Raw genomic sequence first — 21,792 nt, forward strand, 5'->3', positions numbered from 1 at the left:
TCACTCCCTCTAGAGCATATACCATCACTCTCTCTTTCTAGGGCACATGACATCACTCTCTTTCTAGAGCACGTGACATCACTCTCTCTTTCTAGAGCACATGACAGCACTCTCTCATTCTTGAGCACATGATATCACTCTCTCTTTCTAGGGCACATGACATCACTCTCTTTCTAGAGCAAGTGACATCACCCACTTTCTAGAGCACATGACATCATATCTCTTTCTAGAGCACATGACATCACTCCCTTTCTAGAGCACATGACATCACTATCTTTTTCTAGAGCACAGGTATCATTTCCTTTCTAGAGCACATGACATAATTCTCTCTTTCTACAGCATATGGCATCACCCTCTTTCTAGAGCACATGACATCACTCCCTTACTAGAGCACATGACATCATTTTCTCTCTAGAGCATATGACATCACTCTCTCCTTCTAGAACACGTGACATCACTATCTCTTTGTAGAACACATGATACCACTCTCTTTCTAGAGCACATGATATCACTCTCTTTCTAGGGCACATGACATCACCCTCTTTCTAGAGCATAGGACATCACTCTCTCTTTCTAGAGCACATGGCATCATATCTCTTTCTAGAGCATGTGACATCATATCTCTTTCTAGAGAACATGACAGCACTCTCTCATTCTTGAGCCCATGATATCACTCTCTCTTTCTAGGGCACATGACATCACTCTCTTTCTAAAGCAAGTGACATCACCCTCTTTCTAGAGCACATGACATCACTCCCTTTCTAGAGCACATGACATCATTTTCTCTCTAGAGCATATGCCATCACTCTCTCCTTCTAGAGCACATGACATCACTATCTCTTTGTAGAGCACATGACACCACTCTCTTTCTAGAGCACATGATATCACTCTCTCTTTCTAGGGCACATGACATCACCCTCTTTCTAGAGTACATGCCATCACTCTTATTTTGTAGAGCACATGGCATCACTATGTCTTTATAGCACACATGACATCACTCTCTCTTTTTAGAACACATGCCATCACTCTCTTTCTAGAGCAGATGACATCACTATCTTTCTAGAGCACATGTCATCACTCTGTCTTTCTAGAGCATATGATATCAAACTCTCTCTAGAGCTCATGACATCACTCTCTTTCTTAGATGCCTCCACATGCATCTTTTCAGCTCTTCTTCCTACCCACAGTCATCCTCTTTGGTGACCACATCCAGGGTTGTACACTTAAAATTCCACTTAAGCACTTAAAATTCCATTAAGCATCACCTCAGTGCTGTTGCTAGCATCCTCCTTGCTTTCCTCTTCATTCATGGCTAATTCTCAGCAAACCCTATCTGTGCCGTTGGAGAATCACACCCAGAACCTGGCTGTTTCTCCCCACCCCCTTCACTCCAGCCATTGTCTCTTCTGTTATAGTTAATCTAAGCCTCCTTGGTTCAGAAACACCAGGAGGTTACATAAGTACAGTTTGGGGGTATCTGTCATGATCCTTCAAGAGGCAAGTCAATCCTGAGGGCTCTGCCCTGTAGCTGAACCAATGTAAATGTACCTCCATCTAGTCTATGAATGGATGAGACTCAGGCTATGACTATTTTATTTGGCTTTGACAATTACATGGTGGTGGTCACTAATCTACTTTCCTAACTGCTGCCTGGCTGCTTCCCCAGTGGTCTACCACAGATACTTGCTGTTTCTCCTGGCCATGTGGTCATGGTATCTCTCCCCTCTCATGACAGCTTCCTCCTCTTTCTGTGTCCTTTCTCCTCTCTCCTCCCTCTTCAACCTCCAACCACATAACTCAAAACCCACCCACTTCTAATCCCTCCAGTAACTGGCTGTAGACATTTTTTATTTAACCAATTATTTTAAATTACATAACAAGGTTTACTTACTGTATTAGTCAGGGTTCTCTAGAGTCACAGAACTTATGGATAGTCTTTATATAGTAAAAGAATTTATTGATGACTTACAGTTGGCATCCTAATTCCCAACAATGGTTCAGTTGTAGCTGTGAATGGAAGTCCAAGGATCTAGCAGTTACTCAGTCTCACACAGCAAGCAGGTGAAGGAGCAAGAGCCAGACTCCCTTCTTCCAATGTCCTTATATTGTCTCCAGCAGGAGGTGTAGCCAGATTAAAGGTGTGTTCCACCACACCTTTAATCCCTGATGACCTTGAACTCAGAGATGTAATCTTCTGGAATCCACAGCCACTATGCCTCAAGTTCTCCATACCAAGATCCAGATCAGAAACTTCTATCTCCAAGCCTCCAGACAAGGGTCACTGGTGACCCTTCCAATTCTGGATTGTAGTTCATTCCAAATATAGTCAAGTTGACAACCAGGAATAGCCACTACACTTACCAAAAGCTGATCAACATAAAAAATGACTTGTTGGCAACTAGACCTTTGGGTACAGAATTTAGCACCACAATACATAGCAACAGACCAAACCTCAACACCAACCTAAAGGTCAGATCAGTCCCTGGATGGATTCACAATCTGATGGCAGGGGATTTGGCCTACCCGAAGGAAAGCTGCTCTCCCAGGGTCTTGTCCTTGGAGGCTCTACTTGCCCATGTTCTTTCCTAAATGTTGTTTCTGTTTTCTGCTCACTCCAAGGCAAAAAACAACTGCCTGTTCTGCCCAAGCATCCTTGGACTGAACCCTAAAAAAACAAAAAGCAAAATAAACCTTCCCTTCCTTGAATTCTCTCGGTAAAGCAACTGCAGTAGTTAGCTTCTCTGGAACTCTGGGACCTCTACTCTAGACTCCCCCCGCCATTCTGGTCTTCCCCGCAGGCTACTCTCCACACAGAAGCTGCTGGGGTAAGCTGGGCCCAGTGGCACATACCTGTCATCTCAGCATTAAGTACGCTGAGGCAGGATAGTCATGAGTTCAATGCCAGCCTATGAGAACGTATCAAAACCAGACAGAAAGAAACAGACAGGAACAGACAGGCAGACAGACAGAAACAGAGAGAGAGAGAGAGGCAGGCAGACAGACAGACAGACAGCACCAAAGTTACCTGGCTTCCAGTGTCACTCATGCTGAGATGAACCTGGAAGTGGACACTCTGGTTGGCTAGTCTTCACGAAGATGGTATTACCATCTCCTAGCAGTTCTTTTGGGACCTTACAGAGGTCTATTCTTGCAGTTACAGTATATAACCACAAAGTGCTAATCGCCTCTTTCCTACATGTTTCCCATTTCTAGATGGATATTCATATAGATAAAGGTATTTACCCCTGCTTGAGTATTTACTGTGCAATAAAATGTCAGGACTGCACTGCACTGCTCTGTAAGAGAAATAGTACATTATTTTGTTTTGAATATTAGCAAAAACTGCTCACCACTTTGGCAAATTACTTTATTCTTGGTATTACCAATCTTGAAATTTGTACATGTAAGACTGAGGGACCCTGCTCCCAGTTGGTTCTGATTGGTAAAGATGCCAACAGCCAATGACTGGGCAAGGCAGACAGATAGAACTTTTAGGATTCTCAGGCTTGGGAAGGAGGAGATCCATTGTGATGAGAGAAAGAGAAGAAAAACACCATCCCTGAGAGGTGCAGGACAGAGTGTTAGCATTCTGTCTAAACTCCTCCCCAGTTACCTGGCAACAGCCAGGTAGGCCTGACCCACCATAAAAGGGGCTGCTTGCCCCCCTTGTCCCTCTCTTGCTCTCTTACTCTTGTTTCCCTCTTGCTTCTCTCTTGCTCTTCCTCTCCCCTTCCCCCAATCTTCTCTCCATGTGCTCATGGCCATGGCCAGCCTCTACTTCTCTTCTCTTCTCTTCTCTTCTCTTCTCTTCTCTTCTCTTCTCTTCTCTTCTCTTCTCTTCTCTTCTCTCCTCTCCTCTCCTCTCCTCTCCTCTCCTCTCCTCCTCCTCCTCCTCCTCCTCCTTCTTCTTCCTCTCTCTCTCTCTCTCTCTCTCTCTCTCTCTCTCTCTCTCTCTCTCCCCTTTCTCTGCCTCTACTACCCTCTTAACTCCCCTCCCCATGCCCTAAATAAATTCTATTCTATACTATACCATGTGGCCCATCAGGAGGAAGGGATGCCTCTGCATGGGCCTGCTGAGACATCCCCTTCTCCCATACCTCACCAAACCCCCATAGAACATATCTTATATTTCTTTATCTTTTTATAAACACATCAAGGAGCATAGCTGCTATGTAGGAGCTGGGAGAATGCAGCCCAAGAGGGCTGCTCGGTTGTGTCTGGGGCAGGCAAGATGGAATATAGGTTTTAGTAAGTAATAACTTGGGAATATCAGAGGGAGGTAGACCAGCCACGTGGAGGTTAGGAAGTGGCCCAGACATTGAGCTGTTTAAGGTATGTAAAATATAAAGGCTGTGTGTGTGTGTGTGTGTGTGTGTGTGTGTGTGTATCTTTCATTTGAGAACCCAGAACACTGGGGAGTGTATCGAGGAGCATGTGTCGCGGCTGGGATCAAATTGGGTAAATTAACTGGGTGCTGCTACAATCCACCCTGAACACACCCGATCTTGTCTGAACACATCACTTGTCTGTCACTTTCATGCTGACTCCACATACAGCCATAAAAAGCCTGACTATTTCATCACGTTATTGCAATCAAGTCGCTGTGTGTGTGTGTGTTGTTAAATGCACATAATTGCATCCAATCGGTTCCAAATCTACTCTCCCACACTTGGCTCACTCGAGGATCGAGGCTTCCTGATTGACATGGGGGAGTGGGTCTCCTTGAGGAAGATGTCTGTCCTTTTCAAGGCCCCTTCTGTCCTCTGTGGATGACTCCAGATTCAGAACTAGAGTCAGGTCCCAACATGCTCCAAGAAGATGAATGCCAGGTTTAGCCGGGAGCATATGGCTTACATTTTGAAAGAATTTCCATATTTTCCTAGTATGTATAGAGATAAAAGCCTGAGGAACATGTTGTCAATGAAGTTGAAGACTGCTACACCAGGGAGGAAAAAAGTCAAAATTAGACCAGCCCAAATGTTCTCAGATGGATGCATTTAAAAGCAAGACTAGGTTTAACATGTGCTAGTGTAGCCGAAGTGGATCTGACACTTTCCTTGGTGGATGGATTGAACTTTGACCTCGGAATTCCATAAAACTGACGTTAGAACATTCTTGGCAGAGACGTGGAGGGGTGTGGAGCTCACGTATCATTTGCAACGTGTGTCCCCATCCCCCACTACATCTTTCAGGAAACCTAAGAAGGCATCTGTGGACTAGACATGATGAGATGCTCTGCGTTAAAAGGCGCCAGCATCCTTGGAAGGCTCTCTGGTGGTGGAAGAGAGAGCTGCGGTTGCTGTTGCTATGGAGATTACCTCGATTACAGTGCGTAGGATGATTCTGAAGTGGTGTGGCCAGGCACTGGGACAAGAGTCGAGCCTGCAGAGATTGTTTGTAATGGCAGCAGAAGTTATTGTAAATAACCAGGATGTCTCGATCTGGCAAGTTATTGATCAGGGTGCTCATGGAACTTGGATGGAATGGTCAGCTAGCCTATTAAAGCATCGCTTTGTCTGGGAGCTAAAGAGTTGAGTCGGGCTGTATCAACAGAGTATCTAAAATTGGGCAATTCACAAGCATAGGGCCTTGTTTGATGGGATGACTCTTGAAGAACAACAATAACGCCACGAATAACAACCAATCTCCCCAAGGTGGGGCATTTTCTAACATGTCAGGATGCACGTGTTAACCTATTTACATGAGGACGTAAAGAGGGATCTGGTAGGGCCCGGGATCTGATAGGGCTCTGTGCAATCTGACCTCTGGCTGCCTCTGTCATTGTCCTCTTGGCTTCCTTTCCTGATGGCTCCCTGCTGCAGCCAAGCTGGTCTTCATCTGGCATGCGCAATCTTCATTAGGTATGCGCAAAGCGTTCAGACCATGGGCGATCTCTGAGCTTCCTGCCAGAGGCGATCCACTTCCCCTGATTTGTTTACCTGACACCTTCCGGTTTGCATATCTTGTTTACTACTGACTTATTCTTTTACTTAGTTTGCAGTACCATAACGCAGAGGCCTTGGTCATTACAGCTATGCAAATTCTTCGATATTTACCACCCTCGTTGGCAGCATGAACCTGGGAGAGGCCTAGAAATTAGGTGGACTAAAGTCTCACACAATAGTCAGCTTTATTCAGAGCATCAGACAATTCATACTCTTGAGGGTTAAGAAGTTTCACATGGGTAAAGTGTAAGACCACAAGGACAAGCCGCAAGGGGCAAGACTTAAGTTTTTCCACGGAGGCATATGAAGAACAGCTGAAGTAAACTCTGTCCTATCTGCCACATCTGTGAGGAACATGAAAACACTTGTGTGTGTGTGTGTGTATTATGTAAGCAATTTGGTTAAAAAGAACACTAATTAAAAACCAGAACGACCACATGATCCCCCTACATCACTCCCGGGTGCATACACAATGATAGACCATTGCAATGGCAGTTGTAGAAAGGTACATGCATATTCATGGCTACTGCTGTCGTGTTGTAATAGTCAAGCTATGGAATCAATCGGAGTCCTCCAGCGTCTTTGGTTTTCTGTTTGTTTGTTTTTTGTTTTTTTCTTGTTTTTCGAGACAGGGTTTCTCTGTGTAGCCCTGGCTGTCCTGGAACTCACTTGTAGACCACACTGGCTTCGAACTTAGAAATCCACCTGCCTCTGTCTCCCGAGTGCTGGGATTAAAGGCTTGTGCCATCAACACCCGGCGTCCACCAGCGTCTTATGTGTATATGTGTATAGAGGTCATGAGGCTGGAAAACGGTCTGGTCCTTGAGAAAGGAAGATCAGCTCTTAAGGGCGGGCAATGTGGAAATAGTAAAGGATGGTGACATGAAGTAGCAGAAGGACAAGCAGGACGCGGAGATGAGTAAGAGAAACATGAGCAAAGATGTCACTGTGAACCCAACCACTTAGTGTGCTTATAAAATAGCAATAAAAATCTCAAAAACAAACATTGAACCTAACAAAACAAAATAGAGTATTACTTTAAAATCCTTTGTCTTTTATTCATCACAGACCTATTTCATGTTTTCGCTGCTGTCTCATGCTTTTTATATATTACAATAGATTGAGGGGAAATTTGTACTGAATTTGTTATTTTTTTTGCAAGACTTGCAAGACTATTTTTCTGTTGGTTGCCCAGAATCCAACATTTCATTTACTAATTTTCTTTCCTCATAAAAGTAAGTCCTGGCTGACGAAATGTAAGCAGATGTGTGGGGTATGAGGAAGTACTCCCTGTGCAGAGGACGGGAGCTCTCCTCTCTCCCTTCCTCCTGCTCCTGCCTATATTGGAAATCGGTGTTTCTGATCCTGTGTGTGACCAGGAAGTGGCCCGGGTAGGGCTGTGCCAAGGGATGGTTTAGAAATGTTAAGATTATGCAGTTATCATATTGGCCCTGACTCAACCCGGGAAACTTCTCTAAAGTTTTATTTTATTGGCCTGGAGAGATGGCCCTGTGGTTAGAAACACTAGCTGCCTTTGCAGAAGACATAGGTTCAATTCCCAGAACCCTCACGGCAGCTCATAGCCATCTGCAACTCCAGTTCCAGTATATCCGATGCCCTCCTCTGCCCGCCAAGCACACGATGCACACACATGAAGGCAAAACAAACAAACAAACAAACAAACAAACAACCCATACACAGTTTTAAATAATCAAGAAAATGAACTAAAAATGTATTTATTTATGCATATGTGTGTATGCCATGTATGTACCGTGCCTGCGAGAGGCCAGAAAAGGGTGCTGGCTCCCCTGAGATGGAATTGTGAACCACCCAATGTGGTTGCTAGGAACTGAACAGCAGCAAGCGCCCTGACTACTGAGCCACCTTCCCAGTCACTCCAGGTTCTTTTACTTAAAGAAACAACCCTTTAAGCTTCTTTATGTGGGATTTTGCTGGTCTGTGCAGCTGGACTTTATAGGAACTGCACATTTCCTGTAGCTGCTTTGTTATTGTAGGCTGGGGGGCGGGGGAGGGGTGTGGCAAAGGGTGTCTTCCTCAGCCTTGCCCCAACTTGTGGCAGCTGGCGTCCTCATTAGGCTTTTCCACTTCCACTTACCCTACCCGCTGTCCCCCACCCCCACCCCCTCGCACAGTGGGCTTTTGTAAAAGTAGACATGACTACAGTTGTTTACTCTAGATCACAGGAAATGTGTATGGAGGGAGAATAAGGGACAGGAAGAAGAGCAAGGGAGGGAAAACAAAACAAAACAAAACCAGGTTCCAGTGGTTGCAGCAGCACCCCGGTGGTGGTGGTGGCGGTGGCGGAGGCGGTGGCAGCTTCCGCAGTCACCTGGTAACTGGCATCACTGGGACTTCACAGAAAAAAATATTTGCAGCACTTCTTTGACTCCCTCCCAGTTTTCCTCCCGTGCATATGCATTGCTCCTGGGTGGTGCGAGTGAGCATGTGTGTGCACACGAAGGTCGGAGGTCACTCTCAGGAGCTCCCGGCTCTGGTTTTATAGGCAGGGTCTCTCATTGGCTTAGAGCTCATGGATTCTCATCCCCTCTGCTCAGTGATGGGACTTCACGTGGATGGCTGACCTCATCCAAGCCAGAAACTTCGCAGTGTTTAGCTTCTCCTCATTCATGTTTCCTGTAACCTTACCTTGGTTTTCAAGTCCACCATGCCCCTCCTACCTGACAGGCTACTAGCCCTCATGGGCTGCCATCCCCCTGAACCTTTGTAAGAAGCATTAAGAATGGTTCCCTGCTTCCCGTTTCCTCCCTTGCCAAACCAATTCTGCATCGTGTCAGCATGCAGTTCAGCCCAGAGCTTTTACAAGGCTTGCTGTGAGAGGCAAGGTCCTTCCTTCAAACTCCCTGTTTCCTGTTTCACGGCGGCACCATCTTTCAACACCGGGAGAGGATGCTTTCAGTATTTACTTCCTTTCTTGAAGAATAGGCTTTTAAGCAATTTATTTACTTTTAGGTGTACAAATGTTTTACCTACACGTGTGCCTTTGTACCATGTGCTGGCCTGGTGCCCGAGGAGGCCAGATCTTCTGGAAAGAGAGTTACAGTTGTGAGCCACTGTGTGGGTGCTGAGGGTAAACCTGGGTCCTCTGGCAGAGCAACCAGTACTCTTCCGGGACTTTCCTCCAGCCCTTATTTTATTACGTTGTGCATGTGTGTGTGTGTATGTATGTGTGTGTGTGTGTATGTGTGTGTGTATATGTGTGTGTGTATGTGTGTGTATATGTATGTGTGTGTATGTGTGTATGTGTGTGTGTATATGTATGTGTGTGTGTGTATATGTGTGTATGTGTGTGTGTGTGTGTGTGTGTATGTGTGTGTGCATGCATATGCACACATCTCTGCAGGTGCTAGCAGAGTCCAGAAGGCATCAGTTATCCTGTGCTGGGAGCTACAGGTTTTATTGTAAACGACCGCGTGGCTGTTGAGAACCAAACCTGGGTTCTCCGCAAGAGCAATAATGTGATCTTCAGCACCCACAACCCATCTCTTCAGCAATTGCTGTGTCCCCCCTGAGATGATGAAGAATTAGAGCCCCCCTCACACACACACACACACACCATCTCACCACCTAAGGATCCTTTCACCTTTCCAATATGATAATGCTGTTGGTTGCCGTAAATGAACTAGCACACACGGTACACGTGTAAAGGCTTTGAAAATGCCATGTTTGCACCACATAGGTCGACTGCCGGCTCCTACACTGCATGTTCACTCTTGGTGTTAACAATCTTCTCCCTGCAACCGCCACAACCACCATTACCAAACGTCCCTGTTCTCTAGAAAATCTGCTCAAACACATACATATTCCATTCATCAACATAATCCCCCCACCCCCTGCTGGCCATCTTCTCTGAGAGTTACAAGCTACAACAAACCACTCCCTCCCCAAGCTGGTTTCAGCAAGTGTTTTATCACTGCAACAGAAAGCCTATCTAGGACAGATGGGGCCTTGGGTAGCCCAGACTGGTCTGGAATGCTGGATGCAGCCCCAGCTGGCTTTGAACTCCTGACTCGAGAGCTTCGGGATCATAGATGTATACCACCACACCTGGCTTTTCTCTGGTCTTTAGCAAACAGAGTGGAAAATGTTTCCATCTTATACTAATTTTCAACTTTGTGTCTTACTCTTGCTTCTTTGCTCTCTGATGCTGTTTTAGAAATAGCAGCTCACTCTCGCTATTGATGAAGTATCATCTTTTATCCTTGGAGAACAGCAGTGACAGTGCTTTTCCTTGGGTCTCAGTCTCCATCCGTTCGAAAAACAACTTCATCTCTTCTGATGAAACCATTCCTCACATTTCTGATGGCCCCGTGGTATCTGATCCATTTAGGATCAGAGGCTGAGGGAGCACCCTGTGCATGTGTCGCAAGAGCTCAGGAGCTCTGCAATTGGTTCCCTGTCAGGATCTCTTCAGGTCTTTTCAGATTCTCCACAGGAAACCTATCCTCTCCTACTTCCATCTGGCAGGGTCAGGCTGATATGCCTGCTCTAGGAGACAAGGAGGGTGAGGGCTGTGTCTGTCTCACAGTCTCTTTGGACTTCATTCTTTTCTCTCCATGCTCCTAATATGGTATTTCTAGCCTCTCCTGAGTTAAGTAGATCTTATGCCAGGTCTGCAGAAGCGCAGTGAGCCCCCCCCCCCCCCGAGCAGGGAGGACCCCCCAGATCCCGAACAGACTTCACCTGCCCTGGAACCTGGCTGTGCCATTTGCTCAGGTACCCGTTCTTCTGGTTGCCTTCAGTCAACGCGACAAAACCACAGCTGGAAGCAACTTAACTTGGGGAAAAGGGGTTTGTTTACTTTTGCTTATGATTCCAGAGACTACACAGTCCACCGAGGCGGGAAGGCATAGCAGCAGGGGCTGGGGCCAGCCTAGCAGTCAGGAAGCTGAGTGATCCAAGGGGAACCGGAAGTGGGGCCAAACAATAGCCCTCCAAGCCAGGCTCCCAGCATGCTCTTCTCCAGCAAGCCTCCAGCTCCTAAAGGTTCTACAACGTCCCCGAACAGCGCCACCAGGTGGAACCAAGTGCTCAAACAGCAGTCCACAAGGAACGTTTCAAACCACGCTTTCGGTCTCTAACTCGGGACAAGTTCTTGGAATTGATACCTTTTTTTCATCCCTGCCTTTCTTCACTGGTGCATCACATTAACCCCTCAGCTGCCCTTCTAGCTCTGCTGCCATCTCTTCTCCTGACCAATGTGTTCTTGGGGTTTATAGAGGCAGAATTCGTTTACTCTCAGTTCATCAGGCCTTGTGAGGGGAACGGTGCTACATTTTTTTCCCCCCACATCCTTCTACTGCACCAGAAACCGTCAAACGCTGAAAATATGTATCATCTAGCCGTTCCCGTTTTTCTTGGCTCCTGCCCACTTGGGTGTCAGTTCTCCAGTCTCCCTGTGTTTGGATGTGTGTACGCTTCTTCCAAGTTCACACGTGTGCACATGCCCACAAAAGTCAGACGAGGGTGTTGGTCCCTCTGGAACCAACTGGAGTTGCAGGAGGTTGTGAGCCACCGGGCACAGGTGCCGGGAACTGAACTTGGTACCTTGGAAGAGCGGCAAACGTTCTTAGCCACAAAACAATACTCCAGTCCCGTTTTTATAAAGAACTAAATTTATTATGGGCTTAATAGAATAAATACAGGAGGTTCCAATTGAGGTACTTCAGGCACCTAGGGTGTTTTCAAGGGTAAAGGGAGCCTCCTCTTGGGTTTCCTCAAAGCAGTGGTTGAGGTGAGTCCAACTGCATCAACAACTGCATCCAAGCACTAGGCAGGCTATACATTAGTGCCTCCTCCAGCATTCGGAACGGGAGTAGGAAATCTATCTACTGGCTATACATTAGTGCCTCCTCCAGCATTCGGAACGGGAGTAGGAAATCTACCTACTGGCTTTACATTAGTGCCTCTCCCAGCATTCGGAACGGGAGTAGGAAATCTACCTACTGGCTCAGTTACAGTTCTAGCTAACTTGTGCGTCTTAGAAATTAGGGACCAGGCAGATAAATCATTGAGTATTGATATTAACCCATAGCCAAACATATATTTTATTGTGCTTATAATAAGTATGCAAAGTTAAATATCCATCACACACAACTTGTAGCCCGCCTAAACATCACTCCCTACACAAGTTGTGGCTGCAGGACATTGTGAAAATACAAACTGCCATGTAATTAGCCAGGAAAATTATTATGGTTGATAAACTGACCAAACCTCATAAGTAGTATGAATAATAACAACAAACATTGTGTGCTCTAGGATGGAGCAGGAACAAGGACCTTGAACGTGGCAAGGAACACAGCTCAATGTCCAACAAATAACAGAGGATGTTGCCAGCGTTTTAGTTTACAGAAAGCAAGGCTATGCTTACCTGCTTTTGAGCATAGCAGAAGCAAACAACCAAAGCATGAGAAAGACTCGAGTCTCCCCTTACCTTCTCTCTTGGTTTCCTCTCCTCTTGTGTTGTTACTAATGTTATAACAAGGAGGAGAGCCTGTGATCCCCGGCTTTCTTCACTGCTACATTGGTAACCTCACGGCCCAGAATGGCAGAGCTGGATCCAAACAGGCTTCTCAACCCTGCTCAGAGTTGCGGCGCCCTCTTCTGCCCTCTGCTCAACGAATTATACTATCAATAGGTATTTTTCATCCATGTTAATGAGAAATCTACTTCACCCTAATGCAGAACTCCCCGATCCTTTTCGTGAAATGCTAATACCAGCTTGAAACAAAGTTCTTCAGATTTTCAGAAGTTGCATCAACCATCTTAAAATGGTCAGTGTTTCCTCTACGCCTTGTTTAATACACATTTGCATAGTGTTTTAGGAAGCCTCCAGCCCAGGGCTCATTAACTTGAGGCTTCACTCATCGGTGTTAGGCATCCTGAATATTATTTCCTTTTCCAGAAACACACTGAAACCTTGTAGGCCACCATCCTGCGTTATTTAACCGAACCCTCATCCCACGTGTCCATTTGGCATTTCCGGGTTTTGATAAGGATAAGCTATTTTAGTCTAGCGGGATCTTCCCACCTGCATTGGATGCGGTCGAATCCCTAGCACGTGGACCCGCTGTCCGTTTTTTGCGTTCGGGATGCTGGTATTTTCCCAGCGGCCTTCCAGTCTTGCCCTACGTATGGTACGCAAGCGCAGCGTCAACACGTCGCTGCCAAATCCTCACACTGCTCTCTGGTCACCGAGAGACGAGTGCCAGCACCGCCGGGTGCGCCACGCCAGGCCCGCCCTCCCTCCTGGCCTCAGCCTTTCAGCGCCCCGCCGACCCCGCCCGCCCTGCTCTCCCCATCGGCCCCGCCCTCAAGTCGGCCCCGCCCTCCCTGCTGGCCCCGCCCTCCCCGCCCTGGCCTCTGCGCGCCCCGCCCCGCGTCCAGCGACGCCGGCAGCGGAGACCTGGGCTTCCCCGGGCCGCATCAGCGTCCCCTGCAGGCCGCGGCGGGCACGGCAGCCGGAAGAGCCCGAGCTCCTGCCACCGTGTCCGCGTCGCCGCCGCTGAGCTCCGCGGTGCCCCGATTGCAGCCGAACGACCTCGGAGCCGCCCGCCGCGGCCCCGCGTCCTCCGATCAGAGCCGCCGCGCCTCCCGCCCGGCCTCCGCCCTCCGCTCCCCGCCCGGGCCCGCCCGCACCGGCCTTCACTCTGGAGCGGCCCGGGCAGCCGCAGCAGGGGCGGCGGCGGCGCATCGAGGAGCTCTCCAGGTCGTCCCGGGAGAAGCTGCTGCAGTCCCGGGACAGGATGTTCTCCAAGCTTACGTCCATCCTGCAGCATGCCGTGGAGGCGGTGAGTCCGATTGGGGTGCGGGGGGCTGCGAGGCGCGGGGAGGGAGGCTGCGGCGAGGCCTGGGCACCCCCGGGGCCTCTGCTCTCCAGCCGGGGACCGGGCGGCTCCCGAGGCCTCCTGGCCGTTAACCTCCGGGGCTACGTGGCCAGCGCCGCGCAAGACAAAAGAACGGCGGTGCTGGTGGGCAGGGCTTGCTTTTGCTTTGGTACGGGTGAGAGAGGAGCGGCGGGGACCCTGGGGCCCGGTCCACACCGGTACCGGCTCTGCCAGCTCGGGCCCAGCGGCCCACCTCGGCCGGACCTCGGTGATCGATCTGCGGGAGTTTGCGGGTCCGCGATCGCCCAGCTCACACCATCTGTTTCCCTTTTCTTGTCTGTAATGCGCTTCCTGGAGGCTCTTGGCGCAGCCTGCAACCGCTGTACTGTGAGCCTGGTCCTAAACAGCACCGGGGGGACAGAACTCAAACCGCCAAACGTACAGCACCCAAAAACCTAGGAAGAGAATGCTTTTCTTGTCGGTGCTAAACGCGACCCTTTGCTTTATTTTACTAGCTAATTTTGGACTGAGTATCATCCTATGTGAAGAAAGTTACTGTGTTTTTTTTTTTTTAATGGCATTTTCTTTGCATATTGAGAATGGCCTAATAGTAGCACTTTCAAATTCACATGACTTTCTAAAGAAAAGTAAAAAGATGACAAAATACCACGGTGGTTTTTAGGGTCAGCTAAGAAAATTAGAGTTGTGAGTTTCAGATATGGAGACAAAATTTTAACACAATTGCTTTTTACATACTTCGTGGAATTTGGGTTTCGCTTGGTGGCACATCAAACAAGAAAGAAATGGGGTTGCCTGAGGAGCAGTGTTGACACATGGGGTAGAGAACTGCACTCTAAGATGCCAATTCTACTTTTCTTGCTTAATATGGAGTCAGTGTGCAACAGCATTGGTAAAATAATTTTTAAAACTTTTAACAACACTTATATTGATATTTTGTATTATACTTCAGACTATAAAGAGTCATCAAACTTTTAAAGTTCAACATTGCTTGATATAATGATAACTAAAAGATAACTATGAATAAATTATATGGATGAAACCCTGGGGCCTGCCGTGTTCTAGATAAAAACACTCCCACTGGATTTTATTTTATTTATTTATTTATTTATTTATTTATTTTTGAGATAGAGAATTGCCCAGTGCCCCAAGGTGGCCTTGAACTCATTGAGCTCTGCTCAGACTGGCCTCGAACTTCTACCTTAGCCTCTGGAGTACTTAAATTCTAGGCATGTCTCTAAGCCTGGCTAGGATTTTTGGTTTATAGACTCAGTTTGGTCCCAAGGCCTGTGTTTTCTGTTTTGGTACTCTTTTTTTTATAATTACGTGTATCATTAGCATCTATCAAATTACCTGCGTGAGCCTCTGGCTCTGTAGTATCCAGTTTCCCCATCCTGCCGTGAGGAGGGAGGAGCTCACTATGTTCACCCAGTCCCAGGAATAAATGTCTGGCCTGTGGAAATGTCAAGTTCATTTGCTCCATGCTGGTTTCTAAGCTGTGTTACAGCCACCCACACGCTTTGCCAAGAGAAAGGACTGCTCCTGATAATGTGATTGGCTCTGCTTTGCTCTTAGGAGGGGTCGCATGTAGTCCAGGCTGGCCCTGAACTTAAGATCTTATAGATTTGGTCCCTCATCCCTTGAAGAATTTTTTTTTTTATTCGCCCCTTCAACGCTATCCTGGGAAAGAACTCCCCCAGACAATGATAAACAAGCCATCGTCTGGTAGCTGAAGAATGTTTTTCATAACCCAAGATTAGTTCCTCGGTTACTCACCTCCCTGACTGTTTTGCTTGCTTTTGTCTATAAACAAGTCTTCCTGCTCCTTAATTTGTTGGCTTTTTCTCTAACCTTTTACATCCTGACCCAGCACACTAAGGAACAGAATCCTCCGGGTACTGCAGACTTGGGAGGGAGCCCCAGGCCTGCAGGTGACCCGACCTCTTTTTTGTTCTGTTTCTGTTTTCTGTTGGGGTCCTAGCCTTTTGTATTGTCAGCAGCGTCTGAGTGTTGGTAGTCAGTCAGGTCAGCCTGCAGTGGTTTTTAAAGTTGACCAGATATAGATTCATCGAGATGAGGTGTTTGAGTTTTGTGTTTGTTTTATTCTTGAGTCAAGGCCTCTCACATCTTTTGACTTGCTGTGCAGCCAAAGATGACCTTGAACTCCTGATCTTCCTGCCCCCACACCCCCAAGAGCTGGGGTTATAGGCTCATGCTTTGTTTTCTGTTTAGTTTCTGGTACAGGGGGTTTCACCCAGGGCTTGGTGAATGATAGGTAAGGGCTGTCCCATAGTCTTCTACTCTGACTTTTTCAGCATGCGTGTCCTTTTGTGCATGCGTGTGTACCAGCGTACATGTTCATGTGTGATCACAAGCACATGATCAGGCGGAAGTCTGAGGACATCTTTCGGGAGTCAGTTTTTCTCTCTCACGGGTGCCGGTCCTGGGAAATCAAACTCAGGCAGACAGACACCAGCAACTGCTTTTGACTGCTAGGCCATCTTAGTACCTATCCTTTTTAAATTTAAAAAAACAAAAAACAAACAAACAAAACCTTTTAGATTTACTTTATTTTATTTGTATGTATGAGTGTTTTATTTGTGTGTATGTTTGTGAACCGAGTGTATGCTAGGTGCCTGTGGAGGTCAGAGAAGGATGCCGAGTTCCTGGGACCAAACCTGGTCCTCTCCAAGAGTAACATGTCCTCTTAAATGCTAAACAGAATTCGACCTTAACTTACCTGAATCCAGCCTTCAGACTTTTACTCTGAACTAGGATCTCACTAAACTGTTCAGACTGTCCTTAAACCTGTAGTCCTCCTGCCTCAGCTTTGCAAGTACCTGGGATTACAAGGAAGTGTTATCACACCTGGCGTGTATCGTTTAGATGGTTTTTCTTCATTTGCCATTAACTACTTACAAACTGGGGAAATAGAAGGTGTTTTCATAGCTTCACATTTATGTGTTTTAACCTGATAGACACGATGTGAGGTTAGGAAAGACATTCACACATGAAGAAGAGCCAAGACCTGTGGTGTAATTCTCTCCTCTCTTTCCCGCAAGGATGGCTCTCCCCTCACATAGCTCAAATCCACGTAGCTGGAATCCATTAGTAAGTATCTTAGAAATAATTGTGTTCTGTCAGCCAGTTGCCACATGTCTCAACTCTGATGAGGCCTGTCCTAAAGTTAGTCCTAAGGTTGGATCCCATTGTCTTAGCAGTTCCCACTTAGCGTTTGCTGAGGGCCAGGTCCTGCAGAGACATTGTGGCTCTACCATCATGACTCAACCATTGAGGCTCTTTCCCTTTATTCCGAGGAGGATTAAGGGCAAGCCCCTGAGCTTTTGTCTGTTTTAACTAACTCAGTGGATGCCATCCTTCAGAAGGCAGTGTTTTCAAGGCACAGTTCATAAACAGTAGTTGGGATCAGCATCCCATCCTATCTACCATGCTGGGGTCTGAAGCCAAGCCTCCTGGCTGTTAGGCAAACCTTCTACCTCTGAGCCACCTCTCAGCTGTAACCCAGCCTGGCCTTGATCCTCTGCCTCTCTTTAGCAGTTTGCCTCCTGGCTACCAATTCTTGAAAACTGCTCCGTCTTGGGACTTGAGCCCCTCTCTTACTCAGCAAGAGTTTTCAGAGCCAGAGTGAAAGAAAGCACCAGCACACTAAGGGAACTCGGTGTGTCTGCGTCTTGCTTGGCTCCCAGTGCCAGCTGGCTAAGCACACACGGGAGGTCATAGTGTAAGGAATGCACAGGGTTGGTCCGCCCTGGAGTCAGACAGAGCAGGGTCCAGTCCAGCCGCTGTCCCTCCGAGTTGACAGGGAGCATACAGAGTTTGTGCACAGGATGGCTGCAGAGGTTAAAGTGAGCAGTATAGGAGAGTTGTGTTGATAACACTTCAAAGATCCGTTTGGCCAGGCTGCATGAGAGGGGGGGGGGGGCGGGAGTGTAGGAGGAAGAGGGCAGATCTTAAGGGTAGTTGGAGAAGGTTCTAAGAGGTAAGACTGGAACTAGGTAGGAGAGAGGCGGAAAAGATAAGGGGGTGTTAAGGAAGTTGAGGAAGCAGGTGTTGGGGCTCACACTTGTGTCTCTGACCTTCCTGACCGAGTTCCAGGCCAGCCTGGGCTCTACCATAAAGACTTGTCTTAAAAGCAAGACAGAGTGACTGGGAGTGGGACAGAGAGTGGGGTGTAAAGTGAATAAATGAAAGGAAGGAAGGAGGGAAAAGCAAAGGAAGACCCCCAGATGTGGTTGTACACGCCTATCATCCCAACCTCCCCGCCCCCCCCCCCCCCCCCCAGGCACCGGAAGCTAGAGGATCAGGAATTGAAGGCCCCAGCTATGCAGTGAGTGGGAAGCCAGCTGGGACTATAGGAGACCCTGCCTCAAACAAAAACAAACAACAGAACAGATAAAATAAGTTTGGGGTAGGAAAAGACACTTTAAAAGATCTTTTAAAAGGAGCATTTTGTAGACATTTAAAGCAGAGATAATGGCTTGAACCTTTTGTCCAAATTGTTGAGGAGGTTCTTTTGTGTATTGAACAATTTGGACAGAGTCCAGGTTTCTAGCAAAAACAATTGTTCCCTAAGGCAAGTCAGTTAATAGGTAGACTTTGATGGGAATTTGAGCAAATCCAAGAACTTCACGAGTTTAATGCTGTTTTAGGCTGGGTATGGTGGCGTGAACAGCCGAGGCAAGAGTGTCTCAAGGTCAAGGCCTATCCGGAATGTCAGTGAGACCCTGCTACAATGTAAAAAGTTAAAGGAGTGTTGGGGGTGGGGCCTGATGTTTGCTCCTGCCAAGCCCTAGGTTTGATCTTCGCCAGTGAGCGTGTGTGGCCTGTGCAGTGCTGGCCTGCACACCTACCTGTCACATGGCAGCCCCTGGTGGCCGTCCATTTCTCCATGGATGAGTATTTAATGCTGACTCCGCTCCATCACAGAGTTAAAAATTGGGGTCTGCATGATGAAAAGGCTGGCCCCACCCAGCCCTGGTCCAGTTACAGCCTAAGGGAGAGACAGCTAAGCCAGGTAGAAGCTGGCCTCAAGGCTAGGAAGCCTCGGAGTGGCAGGTGCTTCAAAGTGGAAAAGGGGAAACTTCCTAGAGAGAAGATTCCAGATAGGAGAACAGGAAGTCCAAGACAGACAAACAGGAGATCGCAGATAGGTGTCCTGGCGATTTGAAGTGGCTATAGGGATGAGAGATTTGAGAAGTTAATCTCCAAATACTAAAAAATTAAATTAAAGTCTCCTGCTGTTGGTTCATGGATCTCTATCAGAGGATGAATGTTTTTATGCAATTTTCAAGATCTAACACAAAGGCAAGTTTGCTGGAGTCTGAAAGAGTAAGAGAATTCTCCTTTGAATGGGATTGTTATTCATCTGAGTCGTTAGCAATTCAGAGCAGTTTAACTGCCTCCCTCCTGCATTGAAGGAATGTCGCCATCCTGCTTGGGATTTGATGGTATTATATGGCAAACACACACACACACACACACACACACACACACACACACACACCATCCCGCAGAGACTTCTAGCCCGGTGATCTGCTGTGTAGTATTGCTGGGGGAAAAGCTGGAGGAAGGGTACTCGGTAACAACCTGAAAAGAGAAATCGTTGCTACATTAAAAACCACATCCTTTTCTTTGAAAGAATCAATTCCTCCTGTGTTTGTCCCAATTGTTAGTAAATTTAGCTCTGTAAAGCTAAGTCTTCCCAAAGCTTAGCCACCTGTTACGTCTTTCACAACTACAGCTAATACTCATTTCTATTTTCTTCAAGTTCCGTGCAATAGACAAGTGTGGGAAGAATTGGCTTTAAGAAGCCAATGGCAGATCAAAACTCTTCAGTTCTATTTTCATAAAGCATACTGCACCTGTGGATTGAGACACTCACCATGCCTGTGACTGTACCCAGAAGTTGCCCAAGAGTTGAGAAATTGTGTTGACAGAGTTGTCAACCTCAAGGTCACTAGCTGGGAAGCCAAAGGTCAACATGAAACAGGTGGAAGTTAAGAGAGGCCTGAGTGCAGGAGTTCAGCTGGCAGGCATCTTCAGTCCGTAGCCATAGATAGCCGTGAGTGTGGCCCGACACAAAACCAGAGACTTACTTAAAACATGGGGTGTGTGGGGTGTGTGTGTGTGTGTGTGGACTCAATTTGCTACATTCTCAAGAGTGAACGTAGATGGCAACATTTGATCACAATGTCCAAGGGTTGGACATTCCTGGCACTGATAGGAGGAGCACGAAGTGGCAGTTTACCCAGTCAGACTGTAACATAATTGTGCGCAGGACAGAAACCTCTAGCTCTACCCTTCTGTGGGTCAGCACAGCACTTTCTGACAGAGGTTGAGGCTGCCTGGCTCCCATTCTCACTCTTTCAAGGAAAAGAGTTGGAGAAGGAGAGGCCAGGCCTACCTCTCTCCCGTTTAACACGAATTCCCCGACGCTGGCCGGCTTGCAGCAAGATGGCTGAAGGCTGTAATTATGGACTTAAAACTTATGAAGTGCATTTCAAAGCCTGCAGTGTGACACATTTCGTAGAATTTAAATGCGTAGTGTCTTGTTCATGTAGTTATTTTGCTAAAAATATCACTGCATGATCTAGGCTTAGAAAGGAAAAGATTTACATCAGAATGCCGTGGGAAGGAGGGAGCAGCTTTAATCAGATTATGATGAAGGCAGTGCAGTGCATTTGTGGTGCTGATTGCCAGCGACTCTTCACCCTTTCGCCTTCCAAAGTCCCAGGTACACAGGCCTCTGGTTATCAGTAGTGTCATTTTACAGATACATCAGTCACAGAATGACGGGGGTTTGGCTTTGTCACTTTTGAAGCCATGTGATAACAGAAGAAGGGAAAAGGTCAATGCTGTAGTTTACTAATAATATTGATAAAAGTACTTTTCTTTTTAATAATTCATTCTGCTTCCTTGGATTGAACTCATTTTGGTTTATTTGATATTTGACATAAAAATCAAGCTTCCCCCCTTTATTGTGGCGCTTCTCTTGCGTCATGGACACGTGTAACGTTAAGGTTTGCAGGAGCCTTTATTTAATGCCGCCTTCTAAGTCTGGTCTTTTGTGTTTGTGCAGCTCGCACCGTCTCTCCCGTTACAAGAAGATTTTGTTTATCACTGGAAGGCGATTACACACTACTACATAGAAACTTCAGGTAAACAGCGTCCACGCCTAAGATCTGCTTCAAGATGAGTTTTCAGTTACTTTACTTTGAACTTTAAACAACTTTCCCTTGGATTGTCTTTTAGGGTCATGTAAAATGTAGCTTTTGAGCATCCTGTGCTAAAATGTAGCTTTTGAGCATTCTAGGCATGGGGGAGTGGAGTAGTCAGTCGCACACACAAGGCCCTGACCTGACAGAGCTCATGTGTGACTGGGGGAGGCACCCAGTAAGTGGGAACACACACACAACGTGTCAGATAAGTGTTGGGGGGAAGTAAAGCAGGCATGATGGGAGGGGTGGCAGTGGGTGTTGGGGTGAAGGGTGGACAGGTGGTTACTTCAGGCTAGGGAAGACCGCGATGCCCTTTGGCTGTGTTTCTCTGGGGAGGCCTTCACTCTGGTACTCATATTTACCGCTCCATCCCTCAGCCTCTCACTGGTGTTCGTGAGGAAGCCTGTTTGAGTGCCTGAGAAAAGATGGTCAATGACTGAGTTTAGGAGCAAATGTGTAGAAAACGTGTCTAGACAGTATGTGGATTGCTCTCCTGAGGATTATTGTGTAAAGAGATCTGAGAGGGAAATGCTTGGCAAAGGAGGTTATAACTTCTTTAGTGTGTGGGTGGGAGGGAGGGACAGAAGACCACACTGGGTATCTTCCTCAAGCACTCCACCTATTTACATCAATCTCTCTTTCCCTCTCTCTCCCTCTCCCTCCCTCCTTTCCTCCCTCCCTCTCTCCTGCTCCCTTTCTTGTGTGTGTGTGTGTGTCCGTCAGGGT

General features: G+C 47.2%; 1 protein-coding gene and 1 long non-coding RNA gene across 4 annotated transcripts in view; one reads left to right on the top strand and one right to left on the bottom strand.

Moving 5' to 3' along the window:
• B230217O12Rik (RIKEN cDNA B230217O12 gene) overlaps window positions 1-13,303 on the bottom strand; it is a 37,703-nt gene extending 24,400 nt beyond the window's left edge. The window contains exon 1 of the long non-coding RNA NR_040316.1: window positions 12,418-13,303. This is a non-coding gene — a long non-coding RNA (RIKEN cDNA B230217O12 gene). The remainder of the gene's footprint in view (window positions 1-12,417) is intronic.
• Window positions 13,304-13,326: 23 nt separating this feature from the next.
• The window catches only part of Fam160b1 (family with sequence similarity 160, member B1), a 28,672-nt gene continuing 20,206 nt past the window's right edge, over window positions 13,327-21,792 (top strand). The window contains exons 1-2 of one of the 3 annotated variants that reach the window (XR_001782586.2): window positions 13,327-13,774; window positions 20,928-21,006. Coding sequence is in view for 1 of the 3 variants with exons in the window: in NM_145505.4 (NP_663480.3) it covers window positions 13,730-13,774; window positions 20,928-21,006 (124 nt within the window). In the remaining 2 variants the exon portion in view is untranslated. The remainder of the gene's footprint in view (window positions 13,775-20,927; window positions 21,007-21,792) is intronic. The other 2 variants (NM_145505.4, XM_030250920.1) reach the window with 2 other exon arrangements.

Source organism: Mus musculus, chromosome 19 (assembly GCF_000001635.26).
Source record: "Mus musculus strain C57BL/6J chromosome 19, GRCm38.p6 C57BL/6J".
NCBI classification, from domain to species: domain Eukaryota; kingdom Metazoa; phylum Chordata; class Mammalia; order Rodentia; family Muridae; genus Mus; species Mus musculus.